We start from the raw sequence: 17,500 nt of genomic DNA on the forward strand, positions 1-17,500 counted from the left end.
TCAAGACACAGAAAGTCAAGGACCTCCAGCAAATAACTGACCTGCCCGACGCACACTTCGCAGCTTACGGGTACCACACGAGGAAGCAACTTCACAAGAAGTTGCCTCCACCTGTTCATTCTCAGACACCACAATGGTCTAACACGCAAGCCCAACACCACAATAAGTTACCACAGTCATCTCCACAGCAGTCGAAACCACAAAGGTTTACTCAATCATTTTTTCCTCAGAGCCAACCACAGCAAGTGAGGAACTAGCCCATACTCTCAAGGTGGCTGTAAAGGTCACAAGAGTAAGAAAAATCAGCACGCTGCAGCAGCAGCAGTACAACATGGAGAAGTACCTGAGGAATTTTCCCCAAAGGCTACTCCACAAAAAGAGTGTGTCACCGCCGGTTTCGTGTCAACTCCCCAACACGTGTACTTGTCAGCTCCATTGAGTTCTAGTCTCAGAGGTACAGGGCTCCTGGTTCAGCCTGGCAAGGTAAATGGTGTCACCGCGGAAGTCTTAAGGGACAACGGATGGACGGGGTGTTGTGTCAAGGAGAGGCTTGTAACGCCTGACATTTACACCGGAAATTCTGCAACCGTGAGTCTTAGCTACGGTTGAAGTGGTTAGTCCTTTCTACACCGAACGAGTCATCACTGCAGTCATGGAGGAGGTGGTAGCAGACTTGGTTATTGGAAGCATTCCTGGAGCCAAGAACTTTTGCTCACACGAAGCCACAACCCAAACCTGTGCAGCGGCGGTTACCAGAGGAGCCGCCAGAGCAACCAACCAGGTAAAACCTTTGATACTTTCATCTGTTTTAGATCTTGCAAATAGTGAGGACGTAGTTGCCGAGCAAACGACCGATCCCACACTTGCCATGGTTCGTAAGAAGGTTCTAGAGGGACATTGCAGAATTTCTCGGGGAACGGAAACCAGATTCCTTAAGAAAAGGGGAAGACTTTATCGCAGTACGGTGTATCCAAGCGGGGACTCGAGACAACAGTTTGTCGTTCCAGAGAAGTACCGCCTGGCAGTGTTTAAGCTGGGTCATCATGCTGCACTAGGTGGACACACGGGAGTACAGAAAACTCAGGATAGAATTCAGTCTCAATTTTTCTGGCCTGGGATAGGCAGAAATATAGTGAGGATGGTGAGGTCATGTGACGTATGTCAGAAGACTACAGATCGCGGCCGAGTGAAGCCTGCACCACTCGGACCATTGCCTCTGATCTCTGAGCCATTCCAGCGAGTGGCTGTGGACATCGTTGGACCTATCATTCCAAGGGCAGCTGACGGAGCCAAATGCATCCTTATCTGTGTGGACTTCGCGACGAGATGGCCTGAAGCAGTACCCCTTCGCAATATTGAAACCATAACTGTCGTCGAAGCAATGTTCGAAATCTTTTGTCGCGTGGGCATTCCTAAGCAAGTGTTGTCTGACCGGGGGAGCCAGTTCACTTCAGTCATGATGGAAGAGTTGCTGAGGCTACTGGCTGTAAAAGGGCTCAGGACTACCCCTTACCACCCCATGTGCAACGGGCTCTGTGAGCGTTTCAATGGCAACCCCAAAAAGATGCTGAAGCGAATGGCAGCAGAGCAACCTAAGGAATGGCCACGATTTATCGCCCCTTTACTATTCGCCTACCGCGAAGTACCCCAAGCTTCACTACAGCTCTCGCCATTTGAGTTAGTCTACGGCAGGTCAGTTCGTGGTCCTCTACAAGTACTGCGAGAGCTCTGGGACGAAGAAGAGCCTGACCCCGCAGTGAAGACAACTTATGCATATGTGCTGGCCTTTGCCGAGCGACTACGAGAGACCTGTGAAGTAGCAAAGCAAGAGCTACTGAAAGCTAAGGAAGTTCAGAAGGCGTACTACAACAAGAAAACTAAGCTGAGGATCCTCGAGGAAGGAGACCAGTGCCTCCTCCTTCTACCCACCGCGCACAACAAGTTGCTGTCGCAATGGCAAGGACCTTTTGAAGTAGTCAAACGTCTCAGTGACTTGAACTACTTGGTGCAAGTGGGACCAGACCAAAAGAGGTTCCACATCAATATGCTGAAGAAATATTACACACCTCAAGTTACATGTTCGGCAGCTGGTCAAGAATGTTTGCTAAATAGGGGAGATCGTGTGCTATCACCTGAACAGTGCGAGTGTTTGCAGCTTGTCGAAGGCCAGTTTAAGCAGTCGCAGATGGTCTCTGCTGCGGTGGTTGTACCGGAGGTTGAGGAATTGACAGATTGCACACCCCTTACCCCTGAAGCTATCCAAGGCGAAACGGTGGAGGATGTGCAAGTACCTCCGAGGCTTGGTCCAGAGCAGAAGAGACAAGTAAATTCTATTCTCCAGCGACATTCTGCAGTGTTCTCCGATAAGCCTGGAGTCACCAAGGTGGATTGCCACGAAATACGGCTGACGAGCAGCGTACCAGTCAGATTGAAGCCATACCCGATACCCATTCGTCTGTTGGATGCAGTCAAGAAGGAGATAGACAACATGGAAGCTGGAGGCATCATAGAGAAGTCATCGTCTCCCTACTGCAAGAAGGATGGAGGTGTACGAATCTGTGGAGATTACCGCGGAGTAAATGCAGTAACCCAGGTGGATGCAGAGCCAATGAGTAATCAGCAGGAAATATTTCCAAAGGCCGCCAACTCCAAAATCTTTTCAAAGATGGATTTGGCGAAAGGATTCTTCCAGATTCCGCTGGAGGAGAGAAGCAAACAGGTCACGGCAGTCGCAACACCCAACGGACTTTACCAGTTCAAAGTACTACCTTTTGGACTTACCAACTCCCCAGCAGTTTTTAACCGTGCCATGCGCAAAGTTCTGCACGGCATCCATGGAGTGGAAGCTTTTGTGGACGATATACTCATCCACTCTTCTACCTTCGAGGAACATCTGGAGATCCTGGAGAAGGTACTCAAGAGACTTAGTTCAGTGAATATGACAGTCAAGCCATCTAAATGCGAACTTTGCCAACAGGAAGTACAGTTCCTGGGACATACCTTAGGCGAAGGACGATGTGGATGCCAGGATAGCAAGATAATAAAGATCAAGAATGCATCTCGGCCGACCACGAAGAAACAAGTCCGATAGTTCTTGGGACTTGTGGGATACTACCGCAGGTTCATTCCGAATTTTGCTGTCCTGGCCTTGCCACTCACAGAGCTTCTCAACAAGAATGCTCCTAACAAGTTGACATGGAGCCCTGAACAGGAGGAAGCGTTTACGACGCTTAAGAACCTCCTCTGCAAGGAGCCGATACTTCAACTACCGGACATCAACCAGCATTTCATCCTCCGAACCGATGCGTCCCAAGAAGGCAAAGGAGCTATCCTCATGCAAGAAAAGGATGGGGATATTTTTCCTGTTGGTTATCATAGTAGGAAGCTGAAACCAGCGGAGTTGAACTATAGTGCGGTGGAAAAGGAGTTGTTTGCAGTTGTAGAGGGCATCAAAAATATTACTATTTCCTCTACGGAGATAAATTTATTTTAGAGACTGATCACTTGCCTCTTTCGAGCCTCAGGACCTCAAAGAACGCCAACGCCCGAATCATGAGGTGGGCATTGTACCTCCAGCAGTTCAACGTGGTCATCCGGTACATCAAAGGAAGTGCAAATGTTGGAGCTGACCTGATGTCCCGACTGCTCGAGAAAGACGTAAAAGTGTAGTAATTGTACTTATTGTTATGGAATATTATAGTTGTGCAGTTAGATTTCAATTCAATTACATATCAGTGTCTCTATGTAATTATTACTGAAGTAATTGGTTAGACATTGCGTGGAGCAATATCTTTTTGTGTGGGCGAGTGTCACATATCACTTGTGACTCGTAAAATTTGGTTGAATTATACATATACATAGACAACTGATTAACTAATATATCAATTACAGTTTGAAGAAACTGAGTGGTTTGCGAGAGTATCACCAATTTGCGTAATTGAAGTTCGAAACTCTGAAGCATCAAATACCAAGACTTGGAAACTCTGAAGCTTCAAAACTCCGAAACTTCGAAACTCAAACTCCGAAGCGCGAAGGGTAGAGGAAGGGAGAATGACCAGAATGGACAGTCAAGAATCGACACAGCTGGTGAAAGATTCTGACAACTATAGAGCTAACCATAGAAATACAAATAAACAGTATTGTGTTAGGGACAAGAGTGATAGAAGGGTGAAAGAAAACACTAACACCAAAGACAATTGTGAATTGACTAAAACAATTGGAAGGACTTCTGTAGGACCCCTTATTACGTGTCGAGTGTTTAATAAACCTATTCAAATATTTATTGCTACAGAATCTGTAGACAATGTTATAACTAGCAAAGCTTTAAACCAATTGGAACCGGGAGTAAAAATCTTGGAACCCATCCATTACTCATTGCAAGGAATAAGAGGAAGTCAGTTAAAAACATTAGATAAGGTTGGATTAGACATAATTTAATTTAGGAATAAACACTTGCATATTCCAGTGATAGTTGTAGAAGAATCTGTTTTACCAAGAGATGTATTGATAGGATTTGCGGCTATGAGAAGAGAGGGCATGACCGTATGTCCTGCTAAGTTAGGGATCTTTATGAAATTACAGTTAATCCCATTTCTAAATCAACCAGACCTAGAGCCAGTATCTATGATAAGAGAATCTATTGAAATGAATGGGAAAAATAACAATGCTAGTTTGGATGATAGAGAGTGGAGAGTGGTCCATTCATGAACAAATAAAACAAACAGAAAATAAAATCTCATATATCAAACCCAACTCAGGTTTTCAAGAAATCCCAGAAATTACTCAGAATTCATTAACTTCAAATAAAGCTTTGCTGATTGTGGAAGGTGGTGTAATTAAATCGACGTTATTACACTCCAGAGCAATTGCAGAGTAGAAATGAAGTTGAAAGGAGTCACTATAGACTGAAATTTTAACCATCCCAGAATGAATTAAATTAAAATGTATGAAACTGGACTCGGGGATTTATAAGACAAACAAGAACAAGGTAGAATTATTAGTGATTATTACTTTGAATAAAGACATAGTCTTAAGAAAAAGTATACAAACAGGATGTTTTCAAGTTTGTACAAGACACATTAAGATTTTAAATGCGGGTACTGAGGAGGTGGGATCACCAATTTCATCAATTTGTTTAATTCAGGAAGAAGCATAATTCTTCCAATATTTTGTTATTAAACTCAGTACCATTGTTCTGAAAATGAACGCAGAAGCAAAATATTGGAAGAATTATGTAATTTATTTAAGATAAACAAAGTAAACGCTCAGGTGAATCATCTTCAGAACAATGGAGTTGAAGAGAGGTTAAACCATACCATATAAGAGCTGAAACAATTGCTTCAGCAATCTATGATCAGATAATTATATAATCTGTAATTTCATTGATCCTAAGATCTTAGTTTCAGAAAATGGAATTGAATTTAATAAAAAAAAATATTGGAAGGATTATGTAATTTATTTAAGATAAACAAAGTAGACACTCAGGTGAATAATTTTCAGAACAATGGAGTTGTAGAGAGGTTAACCATACCAAATAAGAGAGCTGAAACAATTGCTTCAGTAATCTATGATCGGATAATCTGTAATCTTAGTTTCAGACAATGTTACTGAATTTAATAACAAAATATTGGAAGAATTATGCTTCTTCCTGAATTAAACAAATTGATGAAATTGGTGATCCCACCTCCTCAGTACCCTCATTTAAAATCTTAATGTGTCTTGTACAAACTTGAAAACATCCTGTTTGTATACTTTTTCTTAAGACTATGTCTTTATTCAAAGTAATAATCACTAATAATTCTACCTTGTTCTTGTTTGTCTTATAAATCCCCGAGTCCAGTTTCATACATTTTAATTTAATTCATTCTGGGATGGTTAAAATTTCAGTCGATAGTGACTCCTTTCAACTTCATTTCTACTCTGTAATTGCTCTGGAGTGTAATAACGTCGATTTAATTACACCACCTTCCACAATCAGCAAAGCTTTATTTGAAGTTAATGAATTCTGAGTAATTTCTGGGATTTCTTGAAAACCTGAGTTGGGTTTGATATATGAGATTTTATTTTCTGTTTGTTTTATTTGTTCATGAATGGACCACTCTCCACTCTCTATCATCCAAACTAGTATTGTTATTTTTCCTATTTATTTCAATAGATTCTCTTATCATATATACTGGCTCTAAGTCTGGTTGATTTAAAAATAGGATTAACTGTGATTTCATAAAGATCCCTAACTTAGCAGGACATACGGTCATGCCCTCTCTTCTCATAGCCGCAAATCCTATCAATACATCTCTTGGTAAAACAGATTCTTCTACAACTATCACTGGAATGTGCAAGTGTTCATTCCTAAGTTAAATTACCTCTAAATTCAACCTTATCTAATGTTTTTATCTGACTTCCTGTTATTCCTTGCAATGAGTAACGGATGGGTTCCAAGATTTTTACTCCCGGTTCCAATTGGTTTAAAGCTTTGCTAGTTATAACATTGTCTACAGATCCTGTAGCAATAAATATTTGAATAGGTTTATTGATCACTTGACCCGTAATAAGGGGTCCTACAGAAGTCCTTCCAATTGTTTTAGTCAATTCACAATTGTCTTTGGTGTTAGTGTTTTCTTTCACCCTTCTATCACTCTTGTCCCTAATACAATACTGTTTATTTGTATTTCTATGGTTAGCTCTATAGTGTTGTTTTATTTTGTGTCTGGGGGTTTTCCTCTTGTTTCTAGGTGAATACGAAAATTTGGCGTTCCTCTACAACCCTGTGTTCTATGTCCTACTCTCTGATAATACAAAAACAAAGGTGGGTTTTTACAATGATACTCATCATGACCCTCATATTTGTATTTCTACAGATAGTCTCATAATTAATTTTTTTTTCTTTATGCCCCCAGTTATTACAATTATAACATTCAATTCTAGCATTCCTATTTTCTCTCTTTTGTTGCATTCCCACTGCCATGACATATGGTCTAATTGCTTTATATCCCATATACCCCTGAAGAAGGTAATCTATCACCTATATGTCCATGTTTTGTTTTCAATCTCTATACACTTTTCTGCAGTTTTCTCATCAATGGAAATAGAAATTCTTAGTAAACGCGGAAATAAGAAGTTTTACCCTGATGGCTTTATATACATTCTTGATAAATTATCCAAGATTGATTCAAGTATCAACTTTTGGCGCTGTGAACAAAGGGCCCGATATAATGGATGAATCCACACTAAGAGTGACGCTGTGGTAAGAAAAATAAATTAACACACCCATTCCGCCTCTACAGCAAGTGTTCAACTTGCCAAAGTGAAAAAATAAACAAATAAGTAAATAAATAAATAAATAAAATGCCGTGCAAAAGAATCACAAGAAGTATCTCTGCTCAGTCTGCTCCGTGATCTCAGCTCAGTCTGTTCCGTGGCCTCAGCCCAGTCTGCTCCGTGACCTCAGCTCAGTCTGCTCCGTGTCTTCAGCAAGAGAATGTTGACGTAGGGGGGCAAGGTGTGCATAAGAGATCGGATGACCTTGAGGGACCAGATGTCCGTGATGGGGCAAACGTCCATGAGGCATTGAATATCAATGAGTGACCAAATATCAATAGAGAGCAAGGTGTCAATGAGGAACAAAATTATAATGTAAGGCATGATGTTGAAACTCAAAATGTGTCAAAAAGACATAATCACGAGTTTCTTAATACCATGTACTGCTCGTAGTATTAGGAACAAATCTCAAGAAATACAGGTGTATGTCAAAAGCGAAAATCTCAATATCATAGGAATAACCGAAACATGATTAAATGGTGCAGAGTTTGACGCTGAATTTAATATTGCGGGATTTAAACACTTTCATCAGGATAGAAGCCACAAGAAAGGTAGGGGTGTTCGTTAAAAGCAAAAAGTAAAACAGGATGCATACGATAATTTCTGGGTAGAATTAACCCAAACAAATGGACAATTTAACTGACATTGATTGGATGACCCTAGAATATGGCTATATAGGTAGTCGCTTGATAGATTTTCTCGGTGACAATTACTTAGTTCAGCATGTAAAGGGTCCGAAAGACATGAAAACTTACTCCATCTATTGACCGCTAGCCGCAAAAACATGATAACTGATGTAGAAGTCAGTGAACTAATTGGAAATAGCAATCATAACTTAGATTCAAACTACTAAAATTTTTAGAATATATACTTGTGTTTCTTAAATCCTCGATTTCAGTAAAGCTCAGTTCATAGGACTAAGTCAGTAGCCTCAGATTACAGATTGGGAGGCAAATTAAACCAAATACCTATAGATCAGATGTGAGAAACGTTTCAAAATACGTTTACTAAGATGATTCATATTTACGTCCCGTTTAAGGGCAGACACCCCCCCCCCCCAAATCAGGCTGGTCCAAAATGGCTTGACAAAGAAACTGAAAAAAGTATTACTAAAAAGAGACAGGCTTATAAGAAATACAATTGCTCAAGTGAACCTAATCACTATCAAAGTTATGTAGTAATACAGAGAGATTTGAAAAAGACAATAAAAACGAAAATTACATTATGAAATGAATGTCGCTGATAAATCCAAATCAGGCTGGCCCAAAATGGCTTGACAAAGAAACTGAAAAAAGTATTACTAAAAAGAGACAGGCTTATTAGAAATACAATTGCTCAAGTGAACCTAATCACTATCAAAGTTATGTAGTAATACAGAGAGATTTGAAAAAGACAATAAAAACTAAAATTACATTATGAAATGAATGTCGCTGATAAATCCAAAGCAAACTCCAAAGAATTCTATAGTTACATTAGAGATAGAAATGTTATTAGGAATCACATTGACCCAATATCATCTGCTGACGTTCAACTTGAATATTCAAATGAGGGGATGTGTGATATCTTAAACAATTATTTTAACTTAGTATTCGTAAACAAAACACCTTAAAGTGAAATCTAAACTGAAACCTGTGAAAAGTCTAGGGTAAACTTATTCACTACGGTAAATATATAAAAAAAGTTAAAAGGTGTATAGAGAGGCTCAAAGTTAATAAAATAACTGGGCCTGACGATCAGCATCCAAGAATCTCATAGGAAATAAAAAATAAGATCGTTGTTTCATTAGAAATTATTTTCAAGAAATCCATCGTATCCGGAGATGTCCCAAAAGAATGGAAGCTAGCTAACGTTACTTCCATAAAAAAAAGTGACAAAAAGAAACCAAATAACTACAGGCCTATAAGCGTGACCTTAATCGTAGGAAAAATTATGGAAACTCATCAGAGATGCTATCGAACATCATTTAGAAAGCAACTGTTTGATAAATGATAGCCAGCATGGATTCAGATGGAAACGTTCTTGTGTGACTTACATTAATTCTACAACACAATCATCTCGAATTATGACAAAAGAAAAAATATAGGTTTGATATATCTAGACTTTGCAAAAGCTTTTGATACCGTCCACCACGAAAAACTTCTTACTAAATTAGCTTCACACGGAGTAAGTGGTAGCCAATTAAGTTGGACTAGAAATTGGTTGAATGATCGAAAACAGAGAGTTGTTTTAATAGGAAAAATTTCTAGATGGAAAAATGTTACGAGTGTAGTTCCTCAGGGTTTCGTTCTTGGGCCACATCTATTCATAGTATATATAAATGATATAGACCACAGACTTAAATCTATTGTCTCCAAATTTGCTGATAATTCAAAACTGTGCGGAATGGCAAATGATCACTTAAACCAATTAGATATTCAAGAAGATTTAGATAAATTACAGCAATGGTCTGAAAAGTGGCTAATGAAATTCAACACAAGCAAATACAAGGTAATACGCATAGGTAAAAATAACAGTAGGTACGATTGCAAGCCATTTGGAAATCCATTAACAAAAGAGGATAGTGAAAAAGATCTCGGCGTAATTATCAGTAACGATCTCAAATCATCTAAGCAGTGTATTTCAGCCTCTGAGAAAGCAATTAAGATTCTAGGATTGACTGCACTATCTTTTGACTTCAAAAGTCCATCTCTCATTAACAAGCTCTATAAACCGTTAGTTCGTCCACATTTGGAATATGCTGTTTCCGTATTGTCACCAAATCTCATTAAAGACATTAGTAAATTTGGAAAAGTACAACGGCGAAGCACAAAACTGATTCCAAATATAAAATATAAATCATACGGAAATCGACTAAAACACATGAATCTGTTTTCCTTAAACAAGCGTAGACTCAGAGATGACTTGAAACGGGTCTTTAAGATTCTAAAGGAAACTGACAACATCAAAAGTGACAAAAAATTTACACTGAATGACAATCCGACAGAAAATAATGATTTCAAATTGTCAGGATGTAATTTAATTTGGAAGTGGGTAGAAACAGCTTCGCCAACCATGTAGTTAATGAATGGAATAAATTTCCTGCAGAGGCAGTGCAATGTAGTTCAGTTCGAAGCTTTAAGATTCATTTAGAAAAACACCTAAGCAAGAAGCTGTAATGCCTGTCATTTATTTTATATGATTTGTATATTTGTTTGTTATTATTTGTCTGTATGTTTATTATTATTTGATTGATTAATATATACTATTAGTCATCTCTCAAATTATTATTATTTACAATTTACCTGTTTGTTTATTATTCAAATTTACCTATTAATTTCTTTTGTTTATTTCATTTATGTTATAATCTTTTTTCTTTATTTATCACTATTATATATATATATATATATATATATATAAATATACATACACATATATATATACATATATATATATATATATATGTATATATATATATATATGTGTGTGTGTGTGTGTGTGTGTGTGTGTGTGTGTGTGTGTGTGTGTGTGTGTGTGTGTGTGTGTGTGCGTGTGTGTATGTGTGCGTGTGTGTGCGTGTGTGTGTATATATGCATATATATATATATGTGTATATATATGTATATATCTATATATGTATATATATATATACTGTATATATATATATATATATGTATATATATATATATATATATATATATATATATATATATATATATATATATATTTCGCATCCGGTCTAGTTATGGACTAACAGGTCTCCTGTCGGCATGCTCCGCCTTTGTAATCCTTTGTAATCTTCTAGTTGTAATTCTATTTGAGATGTAATCATCTATATTATACAGTGGTTTTTGTTCTGCAATCAAGAATTCACATGGGATAATTTTTTCTTCCCCAAGATTAATAAAACAGGGTGTGTCTCCTGTTCCTGTAATAATTTGGTTGTTTAGGGTGCATTTGACACAAGGAATTCAACTATCCCAAGTTATATTTTGTTGTTTTATCAAAGCTCTAAGACATGTAATAATTTTCTTATTTAACCTCTCTACAACTCCATTGTTCTGAAGATGATTCACCTAAGTGTTTACCTTATTTATCTTAAATAAACAACATAATTCCTCCAATATTTTGTTATTAAATTAAATTCCATCGTCTGAAACTAAGATCTAAGGAGCAGTGAAATTACAGATTATGCGATCATAGATTACTGAAACAATTGTTTCAGCTCTCTTATTTGGTATGGTTTAAGCTCTCTACAACTCCATTGTTTTGAAGATGATTCACCTGAGTATTTACTTTGTTTATCAGTAGATTTTTGGTGTTACAGGCATCTGTACATTTTAAAGTGGTTATTTATTTCTTTGTTATGTATAACATATCTTAGGTTACTTTTATACTACGACTGTCCCCTCGTTATGCTGTCCCCCCAACCCCTTGTTGCTGTCCTGTACCATTTCTCTGAATATTCATTTCCTGTTTTCGCCGACCCTGTGGTGGGGGAAGAGAGTCCTACCTCCAAGTCTTTCCACTTGAGTCGTAAAAGGCGGCAAAAATCGGGACGGGGATGGGATTAGGAATCCTACTACCTGTAGCCCAAAAGTGGACATTCCTAAAAAAAAAAAAAAAAAAAAAAAAAAGCATAAGAGGGTCTGGAAGTTTTCCAACCAGTACCCTAAGGTTTGGGTCTTTTAATGTGCGTGGATGTGGTATAGATGAGAGTAAAAGGGAAGAGATAGGCAGTATGTTTGTGAGAAGAAAGATGGATGTACTGGCTTTGAGTAAAACTAAAATGAAAGGAAAGGGCAACTGTGAGTTTGGGAGTATAGCTGGGAGGTACTAAGGAGTGAAGAGGGGACGAGGGAGAGAAGGGGTGCCTATACTAGTAAGTGAAGAGATAAGTAAGCGGGTAGTGATGTGGAAGTAGGTGTCATCAAGGTTGATGTGGATGAAGGTGAAGCTGGGAAGGGAGATGTGGGTTTTTGTAAGTGCGTATGGACCTGGTATTGAGAAGAACGTAGAGGAAAGCGAGACTTTTTCGGTAGATATGAATGAGTGTATAGAGGGAATAGGGAGAAATGTCAATGTAGTTGTATTGGGAGACCTTAACGCTAGGGTAGGAAATAAACCAATAGACTGAGTGATTGAGAAGTATGGAGTTCCAGGTAAAAATTGTAGTGGATAGCTGATGGTGGAGATGTATCTTAAAAGAGAGTTGATGATAGCAAATACAGTGCTTAGGAAGAAAGTTAAGCATAAGTACACATTGTAGAGGGTGGTGGATGGAAGGGTGGCAGATAGAGCGTTAATGGACTATATAGTGGTGACCAGGAGTATAGTATGAAGAGTTAGGATGTACATGTTATAAGGGGAGAGAATGGGAGAATATCAGATCATTTTCCGGTGGAAGGTAAAATGAGAGTGAAGAATAGGTGGAGAAAGAGGAAAAGGGCAGAAGGTAGGGAGGTACTTAGAGTGTACTGCTTAAATGAGGGAAAAAAGGAGAGTGAATATAAGAAGAAGCTGAAGAAGGAGTGGGAGGGAGTAAAGGATAGAGTAGAACTAGGAGTGGAAGAGGAATAGGCATAGTTCAAGGAGGGAGTCATAAGGTGTGCAAAGATGGTGTGTGGAACAAGGAGGGCGGGAGGAAATAGAAGGAAGGGTAGTGAGTGGTGGGATGAGGAAGCAAAGAAATGTGTAGGAGAGAGGAAGCAGGCATTCATAGATTGGCTACAAATCAGGACGAGGGAATCGTATGAGAGGTACAAAGTAAAGAGAAGGGAAGTTAAGCAAAAGATACAGGAAGCAAAGAGGAGAGCAGATGTGAAATGGGGTAAGAGTATGACAGAAATTTTGAAAGCAATAAAAAGATGTTTTGGGAGGAAATTAAAAGAGAAAAAGGAGGCGAATCAAGTAGAGAAGAAAAGGTAAAAGGTGCAGATGGAGAGATGATAATGGAAGAGAAGGCAGTGAGAGGAAGGTGGGCAGTTTTTCAGGGAGTTGCTAAATGTGAAGGAGGATAGGGAGGGAAAGGTAGTTGTAGTGGGAAGCGCTATGAAAATGAGAGTGATGAGTGAGGAAAATGAAGGAGAAATAGGGAAGGATGAAGTGAAAGCAGCTGTTAAGATGATGAGAGCAGGTAAGGCACCTGGTCTGGATGGATGCCATGCAGAATGTCTGAAGAAAGGAGGTACAGTTATGGTGGACTGGCTGGTGAGGTTATCTAATGTTTGTTTATGAGAGAATAGAGTGCCGGAGGACAGGACGAATGTCTGTATGGTTCCGCTTTACAAGAAAAAGGGGGATAAGTGTGAATGTAGTAGTTTCAGAGGGATCAGTTTGTTGAGTGTAGTTGGGAAGGCTTATAGGAGGGTCTTGATTGAGAGGATTAGGAGAGGAACAGAGGGAGTAATTGGTGAGGAACAGTGTGGGTTTAGGACAGGTAGGGGTTGTGTAGATCAAATTTTTGTGGCAAGACAGATTGTGAGAAAGCTATAGGAAAAGGTAAGGATGTTTTGGGGGGTTTTATGGATCTGGAAAAGGCTTATGACAGGGTAGACAGGAAGGCATTGTGGGAGGTAAACAGATATATGGAATAGAGGAAAGCTGTTAAGAGCAGTCAAGAGTTTTTACGAGAGTAGTAGAGCTTATGTTAGGATTAGAAATGGAGAGAGTGAATGGTTTAAGGTAAAGGTGGGACTTCGTCTGGGATGTGTAATGTTCCCATGGCTGTTCAATCGTTAGATGGATGGAGTGGTGCGAGAAGTGAATACAAGGGTAGTGGGTCAGGGGTTGGAGATGATTAAAGTAAATGGAGAAAAGTGGGAGGTGAGCCAGTTGTTGTTTGCTGACGACACTGCGCTCGTAACAGTATCAGAGGAGGGATTGAGGAAATTAGTGACAGAGTTTGAGAAGGTGTGTGAAGGAGGGAAGCTGAAGATAAATGTGGGTAAAAGTAAGGTGATAAGATGTACAAGAGGAGAGAGTGACAGCAGGCGGTGAGCATTATGGGTGAGAGACTGGAGGAAGCGGATAGTTTTAGATACTTGGGTGCGAATGTGGCAGGAAAGAAAGGAGTTGGGGTGGAGATAGAATGTAGATTGAGAAAAGCGAGTAAATGCCTTGGTGGATTGAAAATTGTAATGAGAAATAGACATCTGGGAATAGATGCTAAGAGGAGGTTATATGAAGGAGTGATTGTGCCAACAGCAATGTACGGGCCAGAAACATGAAACATGAGAGAGGAAGAGAGAAGGAGTTTGAATGTGTTTGAGATGAAATGTCTTAGAAGTATGATTGGGGTTACTAGGCTGGATAGAGTGAGAAATGAGAAGGTGAGGAGGAGAACAGGGGTGGAAAGGGAGCTGGGAGATAGGGTTGATGAAAGAGTATTAAGATGGTTTGGACACATGGAAAGAATGAGTGAAGAAAGTGTATCCCCTTCATTTGGTGGTTCTTAAAGAATGTTCATAATGTTTATATTTTCTTTATTGGTTCACACTTTCTTCCATGGTTGTACACTAAGTCAATCACCTCCTAGTTCTATATCACAATTACACATGATTATTACTTGGTACGTCTCATCGGACCGACTCCCCTCCGAGCTCCGTGCATTGCCTTAAGAAGGCCGGAAACTCGTTTTAAGAGGTGCCACGCTCGTATAAACTTAAGAGTTTATGCGAGCGAGATTTAGTTCGTCACATCTTATTATAATTTACATAAGTTGTTTATAATTTAGTCTGACAGCCAGACTATAATATATATCCAGGGGAGGTTCGTCAGTATACGTAATAATGTGTTTATTACTGTGTGGTTATTTGTGTGATCGCGTGTGTTCGTGTGTGCATGTCGTCTGGTGGCGCGGTAGGAACTGCTGTAGTCAGCAGATTGCTTAGTCAGCTAGAGTGGTGCTTGACCGTCAGCGGACAGTGAGTGAGTGAGTGAGTGTGTGAGAGAGTGAGTGGGTTATATGACTGGGCGATACTACTCGTCATGTATATGAGGCGTATACAAAAGGTTAGTAAAAGAAGTGTGGAAGGGAGAGGTGGAAGGAGTGAATATGAGGGGGCGTCCTATGATGAGATGGATGGATGGGGTAAAAGGGGCATTACAAAATATAGGAATGTCTGTTGAGGAAGGACGGGAGAGGACAGAAAATAGGGGTGAATGGAGAGGGGTTGTGTATAGATGATGATATTATGCATGAGGGTGAGTGGGTGGGGGATGGGGGGTGAGGAAGTATGTTTGAGAAAAAAATTGACGCAGCCCGAAGGGATTTCTCCCCTCTTCTTTTCTGTATTAGGGGACGGAGAAGGGGGGTCGCCGAATTTATGAAGCGGCCTTGCTGTGGATGTGCTGCGTCTTGCGACACTGCTTCTGACCCAGGGCAGTGGACAGGATGCAGGGATGACCCGTCATCCAGGAGGTGCCAAGATAAGAGGGAGGAGGGTGGAGGGGAGTGGAATATATAGGAAATGGAATGGGTGGGAGTGGTTTCTCTGCCTTTTTCTTTTTGGCTACCCCCCGTGTTGGGGAAAAACCTTTGTTATATGTATGTATGTACTATTAAGTTGATGACAACATCCATTGAAAAATATTTCTTTTAACCTTATTTATCCAGTTTATGCAGGGATAGTTTTAATGGTTAGTTCCTTTTATGACATCTGTTGACTCCCTTAATACTGTAATATGCAAAAGTCCTGTAAGAGGGTGGTAGAAAATGGTTGGTCGGGACGACCAAATGGTTGTTGCCGACCCCTGTAAGAGGCTCTTAGATATAGGTAGACAATTGAGGTAGAAAGAGGGGTAGATATTGAGAGTTACATTCTTATTGGATCGGCTGTTTAGTAAACAACAGTTCGAAGGCGAGGGTTGCATTTTATAGGTTAAGAAGTTTAGAAACACTGCCGAAGGCGAGAAGGCGAGAAATTGTATAACTTTGCTCTCAGCATTACGTTCATAAATAAATGCCTGGGGATCCGATTTCATTGCTGTATGACGTATTGCTGATATAACCTAAGTCAGTGTGCAGTGAATCAAGATTGCTATATACTAACTATTCTGATTGGAGAAAGGGTGAAAGAGAAATTATTATTGGTTCACGATTGTAAGATCACGCTCTTAGTGGAGGTTCTTAAATATAAAGTTAACGAACATTGGACTAAAGAAATCATGACATCACTGCAGAACTGACCTAGGAACTAAATTGAGCGTTCTCGACGGGAGTTTCTAGATGTACCTAAGAGAACCAAGTTGTAGTAGAATTCGTGAAAAAATACGAGAAAACTTCCACCATTTAATCCCCCCATACAGAAAATATACTGAAAAGTATTATTTTTATCTTATTTTTTATTCATTCTTTCATTTTGTTTGATTTCGTGTGCACAATTCATAATTTTACTTTGTCAGTACCAGATTAAGATATACTCTACCTTTACTATAGCGGTAGATAGAATGAACAAATAGTTGATTAACTTTCCTTATAAATACGTTAATATAGAGGCCTATTAGACGGGTCTGCTCAACCAGTAATTGAATTATAAAAAAGTTACTTTAATGAACAATATATCAGTTTGCCGAGTTCAGACGGCGAATTCCTTGTTTTACTATATAAACCATATCAGTTCGGGAGTGGGGTACATTTCATTTGAATATGAACACCTGACGAAAGGCTAGAATAACTACCAATGTCATAAGTCTCAGGAAGAAGACTGATCCCTGCACTATAGGTAAATCTGAAGTAATACAAACACGGTACTGTGTCATACATTTCCCCTGAATATGGAGAAATATGTTGGATGAATATTCCTTCGGGAAATTTAGAGCACATGAGAAGACTGACAGATGAGATGTTTTTTAATTCTGTGTGAAAAAAGAAAGAATGATAAATTTTCATGTTAAAAAGGACGTAAATGAGTTGAAAACAAGGTACAAAATATATAATAGAGGATCGTAGCTACTAATAGCAATATGATTATATATGTGTATGTATATTGTATTTGTATGTGTATATATGTAAGTGTATGTACGAGTATATTGTATATGTATGATCATATATATATGTATACACACACACACACACACACACACACACATATATATATATATATATATATATATATATATATATATATATATATGTGTGTGTGTGTGTGTGTGTGTGTGTGTGTGTGTGTGTGTGTGTGTGTGTGTGTGTGTGTGTGTGTACTTG

At 39.1% G+C, this 17,500-nt stretch overlaps 1 protein-coding gene across 1 annotated transcript in view; it reads left to right on the top strand.

Annotated features, from left to right (window-relative positions):
- Positions 1–652: 652 nt before the first annotated feature.
- The window catches only part of LOC143019237 (uncharacterized), a 17,821-nt gene continuing 973 nt past the window's right edge, over positions 653–17,500 (top strand). The window contains exons 1-3 of the mRNA XM_076174930.1: positions 653–3,032; positions 3,162–3,410; positions 3,494–3,657. Of these exons, the coding sequence (XP_076031045.1) occupies positions 653–3,032; positions 3,162–3,410; positions 3,494–3,657 (2,793 nt within the window). The remainder of the gene's footprint in view (positions 3,033–3,161; positions 3,411–3,493; positions 3,658–17,500) is intronic.

The sequence above is a fragment of the Oratosquilla oratoria genome, chromosome 3 (assembly GCF_046742065.1).
Source record: "Oratosquilla oratoria isolate Oo_2021 chromosome 3, ASM4674206v1, whole genome shotgun sequence".
NCBI lineage: Eukaryota > Metazoa > Arthropoda > Malacostraca > Stomatopoda > Squillidae > Oratosquilla > Oratosquilla oratoria.